The following is a 15,228-nucleotide window of genomic DNA, read 5'->3' on the forward strand; positions in this document are numbered from 1 at the left end:
CAAAGCCAGCTGGAGAAGGAAAGTTCATGAGACTCTTATCTCCAATTAACTACAAGCAAACCAGAAGTGGTGTTGTGGCTCAAGTGGTAGAGTGCTCGCCCTGAACTGAAGAGTTCAGGGACAGCAAGACCAACAACAACAAAAATGCTGGGCACTGGTGGTTTACACTTGTAATCCTAGCCACTCAAGAAGCTGAGATCTGAAGATTGTAGTATAAATCCAGATGGAACAGGAAAGTCTGTGAAACTCTTTTTTTTTTTTTTTTTGCTTAGGAATCGAACCCAGGGCCTCAGGCATGCAAGGCAAGCGCTCTACCACTGAGCCACCTTCCCAGCCCCGAAGTCTGTGAAACTCTTATCTCCAATACACTACCAAAAAGCCAGAAATGAAGCTCTGGTTCAAGTGGCAGAACACTAGCCTTGAGCAAAAAAGCTTAGCAACAGCGTCCACACTGAGAGTTCAAACTCCAAAACTGAACAACAACAAGAATAGATGATAGACAGACAGATTCATGATAGATACATAGATACATACATATATAGATGAATAGATGAGAGAGAGAGAGAGAGAGAGAGAAAGATGGAGAATTCATCTACTTTCTAATGTCTGACTTCTCATGAAAGTTAGCAAGATTGGTAGCACTGTGCTCATTTGCCACCTGACATAAATTTGCTACAGCTCAGCTTCTGCTCCCTAGGTGGCCATGAACCCCTTGCATTATGAAAGTCCCTACCCTTCCCTCTTTGGTCTCCTAAAGGTATTTGAGTTTAAATCCCTTAGTACTAAGCATAATCAAACCATTCACTCAACAAGTATTTTTCAATCACTATTCTGTTGGAAGGCCTAAGTTAGACTTTGGGAAATCTAAAACTTGGGCATGCCTCTGTGTGATTATGCTAATTTCTATGGAAGTAAAAAAATAAATTCCTGGGGCTGGGAAAGTGGCTCAGTGGTAGAGCACTTGCCTTGCATGCCTGAGGCCCTGGGTTCGAGTCTTCAGCACCACATAAGCAAAAAGAAAAAAGCCGGAAGTGGCACTGTGGCTCAAGTGGTAGAGCGCTAGCTAGCCTTGAGCTGAAGAGCTGAGGGACAGTGCCCAGGCCCAGAGTTCAGGCCCCACAACTGGAACCAAATAAATAAATAAATAAGTAAATAAATAAATAAGTAAATAAATTCCTGTGATTAGTATTAGGCAGTGGGTTTGAACCCTAAAAATGCTATCCTGGAGGATAACGTGTATCAGCAACCAGACTACATGGCAGGATAGTGGTAGAAGAAGTGCTGGAAGTGAGCCCAGTACTGGCACCAGCACTGTTCTCACCCCAGAAGGAAGAGATTGTTTTTTAGGATAGAAAATGAAAAAGGCAGCCAAAATAGACAAAATAGTAAAAAAAAAAACAAAAAAAAAGCACCAAGTTTTTTTGGTTTTTTTGTTTGGCTTTTTTCTGAATTGTGAATCATTATATTCAAGCTCATAACTCACGCTTCTTTATTGATCAGTGTCATTTCAATAAAGATAGATTTTTTTAGAAGAAAGACACAGCAACCACCTGGATACCGCTGTCCATTCCATCACAGTAAGTTTGTTCTCTAGATAAGAGGCTTCCTGCACTTCTCTTTGTGGTCTTTGGAGACAGCTATTATTGCATCTAAAAACTTCCAAGTAAAGGTAAACATCACAATGAATCAAATTGAACTTAGGCGGAAGGTTTTGCTATGCACATTAAAAAAAAAACGAAGAAGAGTAGCTCCCAGGGTTTGGTTAACAAGGAACATGGTGGTTTATGCTGAGCTACTTTGCCACCTGCTGTGGCATGTTCTGAGCCTGTAATTACAGCATCTGATATGAAGATCATTATTTCCTGACCTCACCACCTCATGAAGCCAATGGTCATTTTTGTTCTCTATGGTTCAGGCATCAACAAGGGGACCCAATGTGGCCACACACACCTTTCTGTAGGAGAACGTCCTGATGAAAGGAAGAGCCCATTGAAAAGAAATCATTGAAAAATATATTAAAGAAGAACTACTATGCATTGACAATAACCATCAATCTATTAGAGCATGAAAATGTATCAAACAGTAGTTGTCCAACACTTAGAAAAACAAATTCTTGCTTAATGGGTTTCCAAAATAACTGCCAAGGTTAGGAGATGACCAAGGATATTTTTTTAAATTGTAATCATGAGATCTGTACTGAACAATGCCTTGGGAGAAAAAGAAGTGTTTAGCCATAGAGTGATGATGAGATGGCTTAGGAAAGCAAATTCAGACTTGTATTCAGTCAACAAAGCCAGTTATTGACTTATATGAAGAAACGGGTAAAGTCAAGAAAATAAATGCTTCTAAATCTGGTGACGTGTTAAAGAATTTTGACAAAGAAAGTTGGCTTTCACCTTGAAATCATACTTGAGTATTACTATCTGCTATCACCACACCTTTTTAAGGCAATTCCATTCATAAAAAATCCCATTCATAAAGACGAGTAGACAGTGAATCCCTAGGTTTAATTTCATTTAGTGATTATGGGGCTAATAAAGAAGCTATTTTGGCTCACTGTCTTTGGGCTATCTCTGGTGATGGCCTTGATGGCAAAGTCCTGAGGTACAGATGAGAAATTCACATGTCTTAGTCTGTCTCCTTCTAATAAGGGAGTATATTCACTGACGGAGGGTCGATTTGGGTGACCTTATTTAATTCTAATTACCTTTCAAAGGTCTCATCTGTAAATGACACAGTGATCTTAAGTTTCCACCCTCTTAATTCCTCATCATAGGGATTAAATAAGAGTTTTTGAAGGGACAAACTATAGAGACCATAGTAGCCTTATCAACATACTAATTTATATGGGCAGACTAAGAACTAATAATACGTCTTCGTATTACCTTGTCTCTTCTTGGCCGTCTTATCTGAGGAAATGTTTCTATGGGATGGAAAATGAGCAAGACGACTTATATGGGTTAAGACAGCTGTGTCAGTTGCCAATATGCTACTCTCTATCCCCAGGCCTTCAGCATCATCTTCCAAAAGGCTGTGGAGAGGGCAGCTCCCAATGAGAGCCTCAAGGAGCGGGTGGCCAATCTAATAGATAGCATCACTTTCTCTGTGTACCAGTACACCACCCGGGGACTCTTTGAGTGTGATAAACTGACCTACCTTGCTCAGCTCACCTTTCAGGTAAAAGTGAATTGAAAATGTTTCCAGAAGGTCTTCCAAACATCAGGTGTTAATCCTCTTAATATCACTTTCTAAAGTATGGACAAACTTTCTATTTCTAGATAGAACTATCAGACTGGAGGGTCCAATATGGTACACACCATTGTCCTATTCATGGCAGACATTCTTAATCAACCATTGTCCTACTCATGACAGACATGCTTTATCAAACATTGGCCTATTCATGGCAGACATGCTTAGTTAACTATTGTGTTTTTTCTTGTTGATCTTGGATGACCTAAGGTCCTTCTCAAATGATCCCTCTGACTTTCATTACCAGTCAATAAAAATGCACTGAACATAAAACAAAATGGCAATTCCAGATAGTAGATGGGTGTTCAGATGTGTGAGAGCTTTAGTTCCATCCATACTTCTCTCTAACCTTTAGATTGCTAATTTACTGGCCAAACCTTCCTCTGAGAGATATGAAACTTTCTATATTTGTCACAGCCATTGCCTGAGAGTCCTCAACAGTTTTGATTCTCAAGATCTTGGTACACCAGTGACTTCCAATGTTTTTGAGGAGAAACCTTAGTCTTTCATTTAATCTCAGTACCATAAAACCGTATAATTTACAACCCTTCACTTACCTTTGACTTCTAAATAAAATTTTCCAACACAATTGGTAGCTTAGGCTACATTATCTCAAAGGCCACTTCCAAGACTAGAAGTCAGATATCCTGTCATCATTTTGCACATTACAAAGCCTGAGTTTGTGTGTTAGTGTTGGCATGCTTCATTTTTCTCACCTGCAGTATTCCCCACACCAGCCTAGATAACAGCCTGGTCTTTGCAAAGAACATGGGCCCCACCTTCTTCTGTGGATCCAGTCTCTAAGCAAGCCAAAAGTTTTCCCTCCGCTACTCACACCTCTCTAATCCCCTTCCAAACCTCTTCACTTTCCATTGCCCACCTATCTGCCTTCATCTCTTAGCTTCTCCATGCCCAATTCAAGGCTACTTGTATTGGCGAATGAATCCCTTCCTTCCCCTGGCTGGTTGACCACTCCTCTATTTTGGAACCTCTTTCACATTATTGATTCAGATACATATTTCTATTTTGCATATATTCATATTGGTGTTGCTTTGACACTTCCCTCAAACCATGTCATTTGTATGTGTCACCTGCTCAATTAAATTGCAGACACATACTCTATGGTGTTTGTGATTGATACATGATAAATGCTTGCTACTCCAGACATATAGTCATCCATCGTGTATTTTTACATCACTCTGACCTTTGGAGTACAAGCAGACGCACCCAGAAGTCATTTACATGAATACACACTCTCTCTCACTTCGCCATGAATGGGCAAGCTCTAGTGTCTGAGGCAACAATAATTACACTGATTGACAGTCACTAAGATCTCTAGGACCTTGTGACCCACACAAGCTAAAGCAGACAGTGTTTTCTCCCTGCCCCCACTACAGATTCTCCTCATGAACCAAGAAGTCAATGCAGCAGAGTTGGATTTCCTGCTTCGATCTCCAGTGCAGGCTGACACCCCCAGCCCAGTGGAATTCCTCTCCAATCAGGCCTGGGGAGGCGTCAAGGTTAGTACTGGCCCCTAGAAAGAAGCCAAGTTTTCATCTCTTAGAGAAGTTCCCTAATACATATTTACATGGTCGAAAGGAGACATCAATTCTCTTTTGGAATTCAAGCATGGGACTGTATTGAATATAGATCTATCCCCATTTTATGTGCTAACCTCCATGCCCTCCCCCGCCCCCAGGCAAGGAGAGGAGAAGTAAATTCATTCTAGTGTGAAGTGCTTTGTCTCCAAGGTAGGAGGGAATAGAAGGGTTCTCCACAAGCTTCCCATCAAATAAGCTGGCCTTTACCTGCCAGTGCTCAGGGCTGGAAGATGGACTCATTGGCATGTCCAGGGAGCTGATGTAGAGATGTTGCTATACCATGTCCAGAAAACAGGCAGGAACTAGAGTGGCATCTATGTGAATTCAAACTTAGACTCCAAACAGGGGATGTATGCCCACCTGGACAATCATCATTTGGTAATAGTTTGTGTTTACTGAGTGCCTTGGAATGCATTGTCTTACATCATACTCACAACCAGCATGGCAATTGGTGTTATTTGTTTCCACTTAACAGATAAAGAGAATTAGGTTTCAACACTTACAAATAACAAAGCCCATTTTCATCCCATGTTGTGCAACCTAGTTTAGTTTGGACACCCTATACATACTGCAAAAAATCTCAAACCGTAAGGTCTGTTCAGCAGAGACTGTGCTTGCACTCGGAGAGCTTGACGTGATGTATGGCAGGATGTGAGGATTCATGAAGTTCCATCCTTACAGAGATTCCTAACATTTGTCTTTTGCAACCACAGCCACTTCCTCCCTCCCTCAATTCCTCACATGGACCAAGCACTAACTGCTCTCCTCTTGTCCACTATTTGTCATCTCAAGGATGCCACATGGGTAGAAACACATTGTATATGACCTGTGAGATGTTGGTTTGTTCAGTCAACAAAATCCCCTTGAGAACCATGCAAACTAATCTATTGACTTTAAAACAGTATCCCAAAATTATTTACATGCAGGCTGACCCATTCAAAGGAATCATTACAAGATATCCCAGAAGGAATCATTACAGGACACCCCAGTCTAATTCCAATAATGCCACCATCACTCAGAAGACTTTCCTAGCTTCATTTTCAGAGTCCAGAGCTATTCTTTTAATTAACTTTAGGATTCCATCTACATCAGAGGCAGGTGACACTTCTTCTCTACAAGGCCACATAGTATAAATATTTAAGCAACTACTCAACCATGTCAGAACCATACACAGTATGGAAATGAGAGGTCACGCCTGAGGTCCCATAAAATTTTCCTTTACAAAAAAACAGGTAGTAGGAGAGATAAGGCCTGAGAGGTGGAATTTGCTTAATCCTTGATCTAAATAACAATGGTATAATTCAATTTTTATTTCATTTCACTTATCATTCTAAGCCCAACTTGATGAATGAGAAAGTAAGTTTTGGAAGGAAGAAGGGAAGATTCCAGACACAAGGGCAACTAAAATCACAGATTTATAAATATCTAGGAAGAATTGCAATGAAGGAAAAGATATTGAAAGCCACTTACTTTCCTTAGACCACACACACTATGAATGAATAGCACTGACATATATAATGCATGCCACTTGTGTAGTTTTATCTTTGGTAGTAGTCATATTTTTAAAAATACAAAAAGATACAGATGGGGCAAGAGGTGTAGATCAAGTAGAAGAGTAACTGCCTAGCAAGCATGAAGCCCTGAGTTTAAACTCCACTACCTGCATCCTCCTCCTCCTCCTCCTCCTCCAAAAATTAAAAGTATATAAAATTAGTTTTACTAACATATCTTCTTTAACCCATAACAGCAAACATTTACAATTTCAATATATACAGTGCTATGAAAATTATTGCTAGTCTGCTCTCTGTCGCTATGACAAAATATCAAAGAGAAACTTAGCAGAGAAAATGTTAAGGGATGGGGATGTACCTCAGTGATAGAGGCTTGCCTGGCCTGTACTGAAAAAAAATTTTAAAGCAAGAAAGTAAATGTTTATGTTGGCTCATGGTCACTTGGCTCTGTTGCTTTCATTTGTGTTTGGTTTCTTATTTTGTTTGAGGCAGGATCTCTACATGTATCTCACACTGCCCTCAAACCCTCAAAATCTTCCTGCCTCAGGTTCCTAAATGCTAGGATTACAGGCACCACTTTGCCTGGCAGCCCCTTGCTTTCAATAGAAGCCTATGTTTGAGCAAAACTGTTCACTCCATGGCAACCAGGAAGCAAAAGCAATGGCATTCTGCCAATGACCTAGCTTCCTCCCACTAGGCCCCACCCCCTAAAATGTCTGCTATTTGCAAGAAGCTCCACAGTCTAGCAACTAACCCTTTAGCATCTCTAGAGGGACACTTAAGCTTGGAACCATATAATTGTTGATAAATTATCTTGTATTTTTGCACTGTCTTTGAAATCTGGGGTGCATTATTTTTACACATATGGCTTATTTAAATTGGAAGTTTTCATCAACAATATTTGTTTTTAGCTTTCATAAAAGCTATTGTTAAAACCACTGATTTATATACCCAAGTTATTGTAAATACCTTTAAAAGTTTTCCAGTTATGGAAACAAATTCTAGTTTTTACACTTAAATTTTTAAGCCATTAAAATTAAATAAAATTGGAAATTCTATCCCTGAGCTGGGCATAGTAGCATGGACCTGTAGTCTCAACTATTCAGGAAGATGAGGGAGGAAATCTAGGTTAGGTAATGTACTAAGTCCCCTCTCTTAAAAAAAGGAATAGGATCTGGGCATCGGTGGCTCACATCTGTAGACCTAGCTACTCAACAGGCTGAGAATGAGGCTTGTGGCTCAAAGCTAGCCTGGGCAGGAAAGACCCTTAGACTCTTTACTTCAACTAATTAGTAAAAGAGTCAGAAGTGGAACTTTGGCTCAAGTGGTAGAGCACTAGCCTTGACCAGAAAAGGTCAAGAACAGTGCCCGAGCCCTAGAAACAGCAACAAGAAAGACAGAAAGAGGAAGGAAGCAAGCAAGCAAGCAAGCAAGCAAGCAAAGCAGGAAGCAAGGAAGGAAGTATGGCTCCAGACCATGAGCATGGTAATTCATAGTCTGATTCCTTTATGGAAAGGGTGTTCTATAAAGCAGTTCTGGATGAACCCACTTGCAGAATGGGAGCAATGATGGAGACAAACCAGTTAACACAGGCTCTGGAGTCAGACATCCCTAGGTTCTTGTTCAAGTCTGTGTGTGTATGTTGGCCTCTGGTATGTTACTGAATTTCTCTGAGACTCTGTTTCTTTATCTGCAAAATGGCCGAGCTAACCTCCTCCTCCTCTGTTATTTCAGACACAGAGTGAGTATTTAGGAAATAGAAAATCTTTCTGGTTATATGTTGGTTTCCAGAGCTCCCAAAGAAAAGTTGTATGGACCTAATGACTTAAAATGACAAAAGTTTATTCTCTCAAAAGTTGCAGAACCTAGAAACCTAAAATTGATAGGTTTTGGAGGGAGTCTCGATCCCTCTAAATCCTTTGGGAGGATGTGTTCTCATCTCTACTAGCTTTTAGATTTGGAGCCCCATCAAACTAACCTTAGTCTCTGACTTCACAATCTTCACAAGACTGTCTTCTTTCTGCAATTCCCTATGCCCTTCCTCTTCTCCTGGGGCACCAGGCACGTTGGATTAAAGCCCATCTTAGTGATATAATCTTACACTGATTCAAAACTATATTTGTAGCCAGGCGCCAGTGGCTCATGCCTGTAATCCTAGCTACTCAGGAGGCTGAGATCTGAGGATCACGGTTCAAAGCCAGCCCCGGCAGGAAAGTCCATGAGACTCTTAACTCCAACTAGAAAATGGGAAGTGGCGCTGTGGCTCAAGCAGTAGAGAGCTCGCCTTGAGCTGAAGAGCTGAGGGACAGCACCCAGGCCCAGAGTTCAAGCCCCAAGACCAACCAAAAAAAAAAAAAAAAAACAACTATAATTGTAAATAAGGTCATATTTCCAAGTCCAACACATTAGATCTTCAATATGCTTTGGGGGGGGCAAAGTAGCCCCATAATTATGATTATTAATTACATAGCTATAAAGTTACATTCGTGCTGTGAATAATGTAGCTCTTACCTGGTAGAATTTCTTCTGAAAAAGAAAAACTTTGAGGAATTGAGAATTGTTGCTCAATTGGGCCAAGTCCAGTTGCCTTTTTCAGTATCACCCCACAAAGCCCTCTGCAGAAAAAGCTGAGAAGAATAAGTGGTTCATAGGCTTTCATCATACATAGCTCAACTCCAAAGCCATTGTGTAATTTTATTTCCTTTCTCCTTTCACAAGATAGATTGTTTGGTTGGCTTTGCTTGGCTTTGCCTCACACCACTTTTTTTGTTTTGTTTTGTGGGCTGAGCTCATCTGGCTGCCCAAAGTCTTTTTGCAAATGAGCAACGCTTTATCTCTCTGTATGAGTTTGTTGTCTGGAGTAAACTATTTTTTAAAAAAAGCCTAGATTCATCAAATTCCTGCAGAGCCCAGGATGTGCACAGGTGAAGCACAAAGCAATACATAGTACACATTGTTGGGGATCTCCAGAAATGCTATTAAAGTGTTCACTTGGATGTTAGTCTAAAGAAACCAAGTAACTATAATTGAATAGGACCTGATTTCCTGTCTAACAAGGAAGGTTGATTGCCTTGTTTCTCCAGAAGAACTAATAAGCAAGTAACGAATGACATTTTTGTGATAAAATCCTGCTTTTATTGTTTTCCTTTTGTGAAGAATTTTTTTTCCAGATCCATGAAATGCGGAACTTTAAGGTAATGAGCACATTCGGCTCTTCATTAGAAAAGCTCATCAGTTATGAATTTCTTTGTCAGCCTTTGGAAAAGGCCCCCTCACTACCTCTTGGGCTACCGTTTTAGTTCAGTTGTATTCTGCACCTCAGTTCAAAGTCATTAAGTTAGTTAGTCATTTCCATTTAGCTTATTAGAAGGCTCAGACATCCCTTTCCCTCATCTAGGAGATTAAATGTTAAGGTGGTTGTTCCAACCAGTATCTCCAAGAAAGTAGTGTGAGATCCAGTCCTGGCAGCTGGGAAACAGGGATCACAGAGGAATTTCCTGTTTGATGGAGATGATGCTGAAGGGGGTAACCAGACTGCAGAAGGATAATGATGTACACTGGGAAGAGAGAGGGAGTGGCTGACTGCAAGATGAAAGTTGCCTCCTCAGCACAGAGAGAAATAATTGTAGCAGCTGAAGTTTTTCTCCACCCATCAAAAGCCCACCTGCTGGCCTCCCAGATGTCCAACGTTATTAATTGACCACTTCCTAAGTGCCTGGCAATGCCCATGAAAGTGCTTTCCCTCAAGGGACTCACCATCATTAGGAATAATAGACAAGACAGCCGGCAGTTTTGTTTCAATCCCTAGACAGCCCCCAAGGAAAGGGCCAGAGAGGGCTTTATAGTTTTCAAAGCATGATGAGGTCTACAATTCAGGAGGAAATAGGAAAGATGATTACTTGGCCTCATTTTCTACAAGGAAAAAGGAAAAGAAAAGAGTAGGGTGCCAGTGGCTCACATCTGTAATCCTAGCTACTCAGGAGACTGAGATCTGAGGATCACGGCTCAAAGCCAGCCTAAGCAGAAAAGTCTGTGAGACTTTTCTCCAATTAACTACCAGAAAATGAGAAGTGGTGCTGTGGCTCAAGTGGTAGAGCACTAGTCTTGAGCTGAAGAGCTGAGGGACAGCACCCAGGCCCAGAGTTCAAGCCCTATGAGCGACAACAAAAAGAAAAGAAAAGAAAAAGAAAAAGCCCATGAAGGCTTCAAACAAGCTCAAAGTCCAATGACTCGTCAGCACTGATGCCGGAACCAGAATTCATTTCTCCCTGTGCCTCTTCCATGGTCACCCACACCACCCAACACCACTTCTGAGCAGGAAAGAAGGGTTCCTATGTTCTTAGTGATGAGGATGAAATTGGAAAGCCACAGAACCCATGTGGAAGGAATGTATGTGTCCCCAAGAGAGAGGAGAGTAGGCAAGGCCAGGATTTGTGCATGTCTTTCTGCAGCTTTGCCTTGTCCCCATCACTAATTAGGCTCCTCTTGTCACTACAGTGCTTTCTGTCATGCACCATCCCACAGACTCTATCTCTATTCAGTACTGGAATTTGAACTGATACCTTGAACCTGCTACCACTGAGCCAATCCTCCAGCCTTGATTTATATTGAGTTTTATTATTATTATTATTAATATTAATATCTTAAAGTAGTTGTACAAAGGAGTTGGCATTTAACAAAGCAATTTATGAATACATCTTGATCAATGTCACCCCTTTCATTGTTACTGGTTATTTTTAGGACAGAGTCTCACTTCCTACACAGAGGGTACTAGAACCAAGATCTGCCTATTTTAGGTTTCCCATGATCACCAGGATCATAAGTGCATGCTACTATGCCCAGCTTTCCTAACATGGATACCGAAGTCTCTTGGACTTTCCTGCCTGAGCTTCTCTGGTACTGTGAACCTCCCAATCTCAGCTTCTCGGGTATCTTGGATTAACAGGCATGGGCCACTGCACCCAGCAGTGAGTTGAGAAATGGTCTCATGAATTTTTCTACCCAAGCTGGCCTCAAACCAAGATCCTCCCAGTCTTGGCCTCCCAAGTAGCTAGGATTCTAGGCATGTACCACTGGCACCTCGGCTCTAGCTCCTTTTGATGATCTCCATAAAAGCCCTCTCACTTCTATCTCTATCTCTGCCCAAGACAATTCTACATATTTTCCAAGTCTTCCCTCAGGTTCCTTCTTCTTAACTTAGGACCCTAAGAAACTTAGGAAACTAAGAAGACCCATCTTTTTTTCTGTTATGTGTTCACCATTGCATTCCCAAGTCCCCGAGGTATCGTAGACATTCAACTAATCTTGAAAGAATGAGTGGCTGAATGGATGAATTCAAAGAACAAGGATGGGACCTCTCAGCCACACCCACCCACAGCTTTCTAGAGTAAGATTCAGAGCAAGATTCCCTGAACTTCCCCAGGTACTTTCATCGATGGAAGAATTCTACAATCTGGATCGGGACATCGAGGGATCCGCTAAAAGCTGGAAGAAGTTTGTGGAGTCAGAATGTCCTGAGAAGGAGAAGTTCCCCCAGGAGTGGAAGAACAAGACAGCCCTGCAGCGCCTCTGCATGATGCGGGCCATGCGGCCCGACCGGATGACCTATGCTATGAGGTAGGGAGTCAGGGCAGGGGTGGACAGACACGCAGTGAGGGGATTATCACGGTAGCCATCCTGGCAGGGCTGAGTGCCAAGGTCATGATTATATGGTAAGTCTTTCTTCTAAAATCTAAAGTCCCTTGAGGTTGATAGGGCCATGTATGTGTAGGCCACATATGTTCTTAGTATTGCAGTGGACAGTTTGGAACGAGATGCTGATCGATACCAGCTCTGAAAAGAGTCATGGTAGGGATTTGGCATGGCTCATGAGGTAGAATTCTTTCCTGATGTGCATGAGGTCCTGAGTTCAATCCCAAGTATGGAAGGGAGGGAGAGAAAGAAGGAGGGAGGGAGAAAGGAAAAGAGAAAGAGAATAAAAAAGAAGGAAGGAAGGGAGGGAGGGAGGGAGGGAGAGAGGGAGGGAAAGAAGGAAGAAAGAAAGGAAGAGAAGGAAAAAAAGAAAGAGAAAGAAAGAAAGAAAGAAAGAAAGAAAGAAAGAAAGAAAGAAAGAAAGAAAGAAAGAAAGAAAGAAAGAAGGAAGGAAGGAAGGAAGGAAAGAAAGAAAGATAGAAGAGAAGAGAGAAAAGGAAGGAAGGAAGGGAGGGAGGGAGGGAGGAAGGGAGGGAGGAAGAGAGGAAGAGAGGGAGGGAGGGGGGAGGGAGAGAGAGGGAGGGAGGGAGCTAATCCCATCTAATGAGATAGAGCTTGTCTGGATCCAGGAAATAGGTGGAGGATCCAGCCATCCTTAGCATATCAAATAAAGGGATGAAGGAAGGAAAGATTTGTGGTTATAGCTATAAGGTTATAAATGAATGGCAGAAAATGGAGAAGGGATTTTTTTCCATCTGTCAGCTTCTTATCCCTTTAGTGGAAAGCTCATCAACTGAGTGTGTATAAAAGATAGGAAGGCAAAAGGGGCCATGGTTTAAAAAGAATTGTGCTCATTACCTGATTCATGTAACTGTCACCTCTCTATATCAACTCTACAATAACAATCAGTCCATCCATCAATAAAAACATTCTAGTACTAATTACTCTTCAGGCTTTCTTGCAAGGCAATAAAAATTTAAATTATGCTGAAAAGAAGTTGGATAATTTGAGTGAAGAAGACTTGAAAATGATTATGAAAGAAATGGGATTGAAGAATAAACAGGGAAACTGAAAGAATTCCAAGTAGCATCCTGCATTTTAGTGATACCAATACAGACAAAGAATAGTGAAGGAAAAACACAGTGAAAAGCAAACAAACCTGTCAGGATAGAAGATTTTGCTAATTGAATGTTGTATGGTTTCAAGCATAGAAAAGGCTCCCAGTGACATAGATGAGGGTGTGGACATAGAATTATGTGGCTGAAGCAGAAAAAAAAAGTATGATCACTTGAGTTGATGTCACTAAGACTAGAGTATTGTCCACATGGATTTGCTGTCAACCAGGCTGGAGGCCACAGTGGTTATGAATGCAAGGTGACCAAATGGGGCCATAGATGACATCGTGTGTGTAGATACAAGTGACATTGTCAGGGGAAACACACCTCACCCAATGCAGCCCCTAGGATGGAGAGGAAATGGCTCAAAAACAACAGGCACAACAACAGGCAGCGAGCAGGACCTACTCACCACCATGCTGTATCATTAGTTACAGGAGAATGAGTCAGGATGGGAATCCTACAGGCAGAGTGTCTTCTGGGATTAGTCAGAATCTCAGGGTCTCACTAAGTGATTGCAGTCATGAGGATCTGTTGAGCACAGAACAGGCCACTTTGGAAAGAGGGTATTATTTAGTGGAGTGAGAGAAAAGGAAGCCCAGACAAAAACAGGATGTGAAAGAAGACAATGTAATCAGGCCTTCAATATTGGGCAAGGATGGGGCAGAGCAGGGATATAGCTTCTGTTGGATTCCATACTTATCCTTAAGGATGGGATGTTGGGAAGGGCATCCACAGAAAGGTTCAGTGATGGCCTCAGTGCATGCTGGTTTAGAGGGAGCCCCAATCCAGGCTGAGCAGCCCTGTGACCAGCAGTGTGGATTGGAAGTGTTGGCTTGAAAGATAGCCTACTTAGCCCATCACATACCTTCCCTTTTCTAGAAGTTTCCAGTTCTTGAATGTTGGCATTTCCCACCAGGATACATTATACATATATATAATGTGTGTGTATATATATATACACACACACTTTTCTTTCTGCAGAGATTTTGTGGAGGAGAAGTTAGGAAGCAAATACATCATGGGAAGAGCACTTGATTTTGCTTCCTCATTTGAAGAATCAGGACCAGCCACTCCCATGTTTTTTATCCTGTCTCCAGGGGTGGACCCACTGAAGGATGTAGAAAACCAAGGTGAGCAAAAGCTTCTTGGTAGAGTGCTTGCCTAGCATGCATGAAGCCCTGGTTTTGATTTCTCAGTACCACATAAACAGAAAAAGCCCAGAGTGGCGCTGTAGCTCAAGTGGTAGAGTGCTAGCCTTAAGCAAAAGAAGCTCAGAGACAGTGCCCAGGCCCTGAGTTCAAGCCCCAGGACTGGGCAAAAAAAAAAAAAAAAAGCCTTCACTGGGAATCAAGGCCACCCTAGCCATGTGAACTTTTCATGGAACTGCTCATCCTCTCCTCAATCCCATCCCATCCATCTCCCTGACCAAAGCCAGAACAAACTCTCTGGAATACAACCATCTCTCTAAAATACAATCTTATAATCCTTCCACAGGCTCCAATTGCCAACAGAACAAAGTCTCAACTCCGTAATGACTAACAAAGAGCTTTGTCCCCTAGCCCACCGTTCTTCAGCCTACCACCATTATTAGTTTCTAGCAGCTGCTGTAGCAACTGCCACAGACAGGGAGGCTGAAAGCAATGAACTGTTTTATCCAGAAAATTTCCTGAATACCAGAATGAGAGCCAGACACACAGTCGATCAAGCCAGGATGTTTTATTTCTCTGCATGGGGACCACTCTCTGTCATTCGGGGGGACAAAGAGCAGCTCTGAACTCAAATAGCTCAGGGAATATAAAGGCAAAAACCACAGAGGCCACTCACCGGTGGTCAGGAGTAATTTCACAATCAGCAAAGAAGCAAGTTACAAAAGCAGAACTATCAGTCTAGCAGTTAGTGATTATCTACCACAAAGCCATAAATGGTGATTACAATTTCAATAATCAATCAATGCAAAGTTTTCACCATAGATCTTCCTTTTGTTCCCAGTTTGGGGTTTAACTGATAATGACCAGAGCATACTCTAAGCTCTACCTAGTTTTTTAAATCTATTATCAA

General features: G+C 41.7%; 1 protein-coding gene across 2 annotated transcripts in view; it reads left to right on the forward strand.

Annotated features, from left to right (window-relative positions):
* Nucleotides 1-15,228, forward strand: part of Dnah9 (dynein axonemal heavy chain 9) — a 339,142-nt gene that overhangs the window by 274,264 nt on the left and 49,650 nt on the right. For both annotated transcript variants that reach the window (XM_042693416.1, XM_042693426.1), the window contains 4 exons: nt 3,007-3,177; nt 4,647-4,769; nt 11,784-11,977; nt 14,152-14,300. In XM_042693416.1, coding sequence (XP_042549350.1) covers nt 3,007-3,177; nt 4,647-4,769; nt 11,784-11,977; nt 14,152-14,300 — 637 coding nt within the window. The remainder of the gene's footprint in view (nt 1-3,006; nt 3,178-4,646; nt 4,770-11,783; nt 11,978-14,151; nt 14,301-15,228) is intronic.

This window comes from Dipodomys spectabilis, unplaced genomic scaffold, assembly GCF_019054845.1.
Source record: "Dipodomys spectabilis isolate Male_0828 unplaced genomic scaffold, ASM1905484v1 ptg000004l, whole genome shotgun sequence".
NCBI lineage: Eukaryota > Metazoa > Chordata > Mammalia > Rodentia > Heteromyidae > Dipodomys > Dipodomys spectabilis.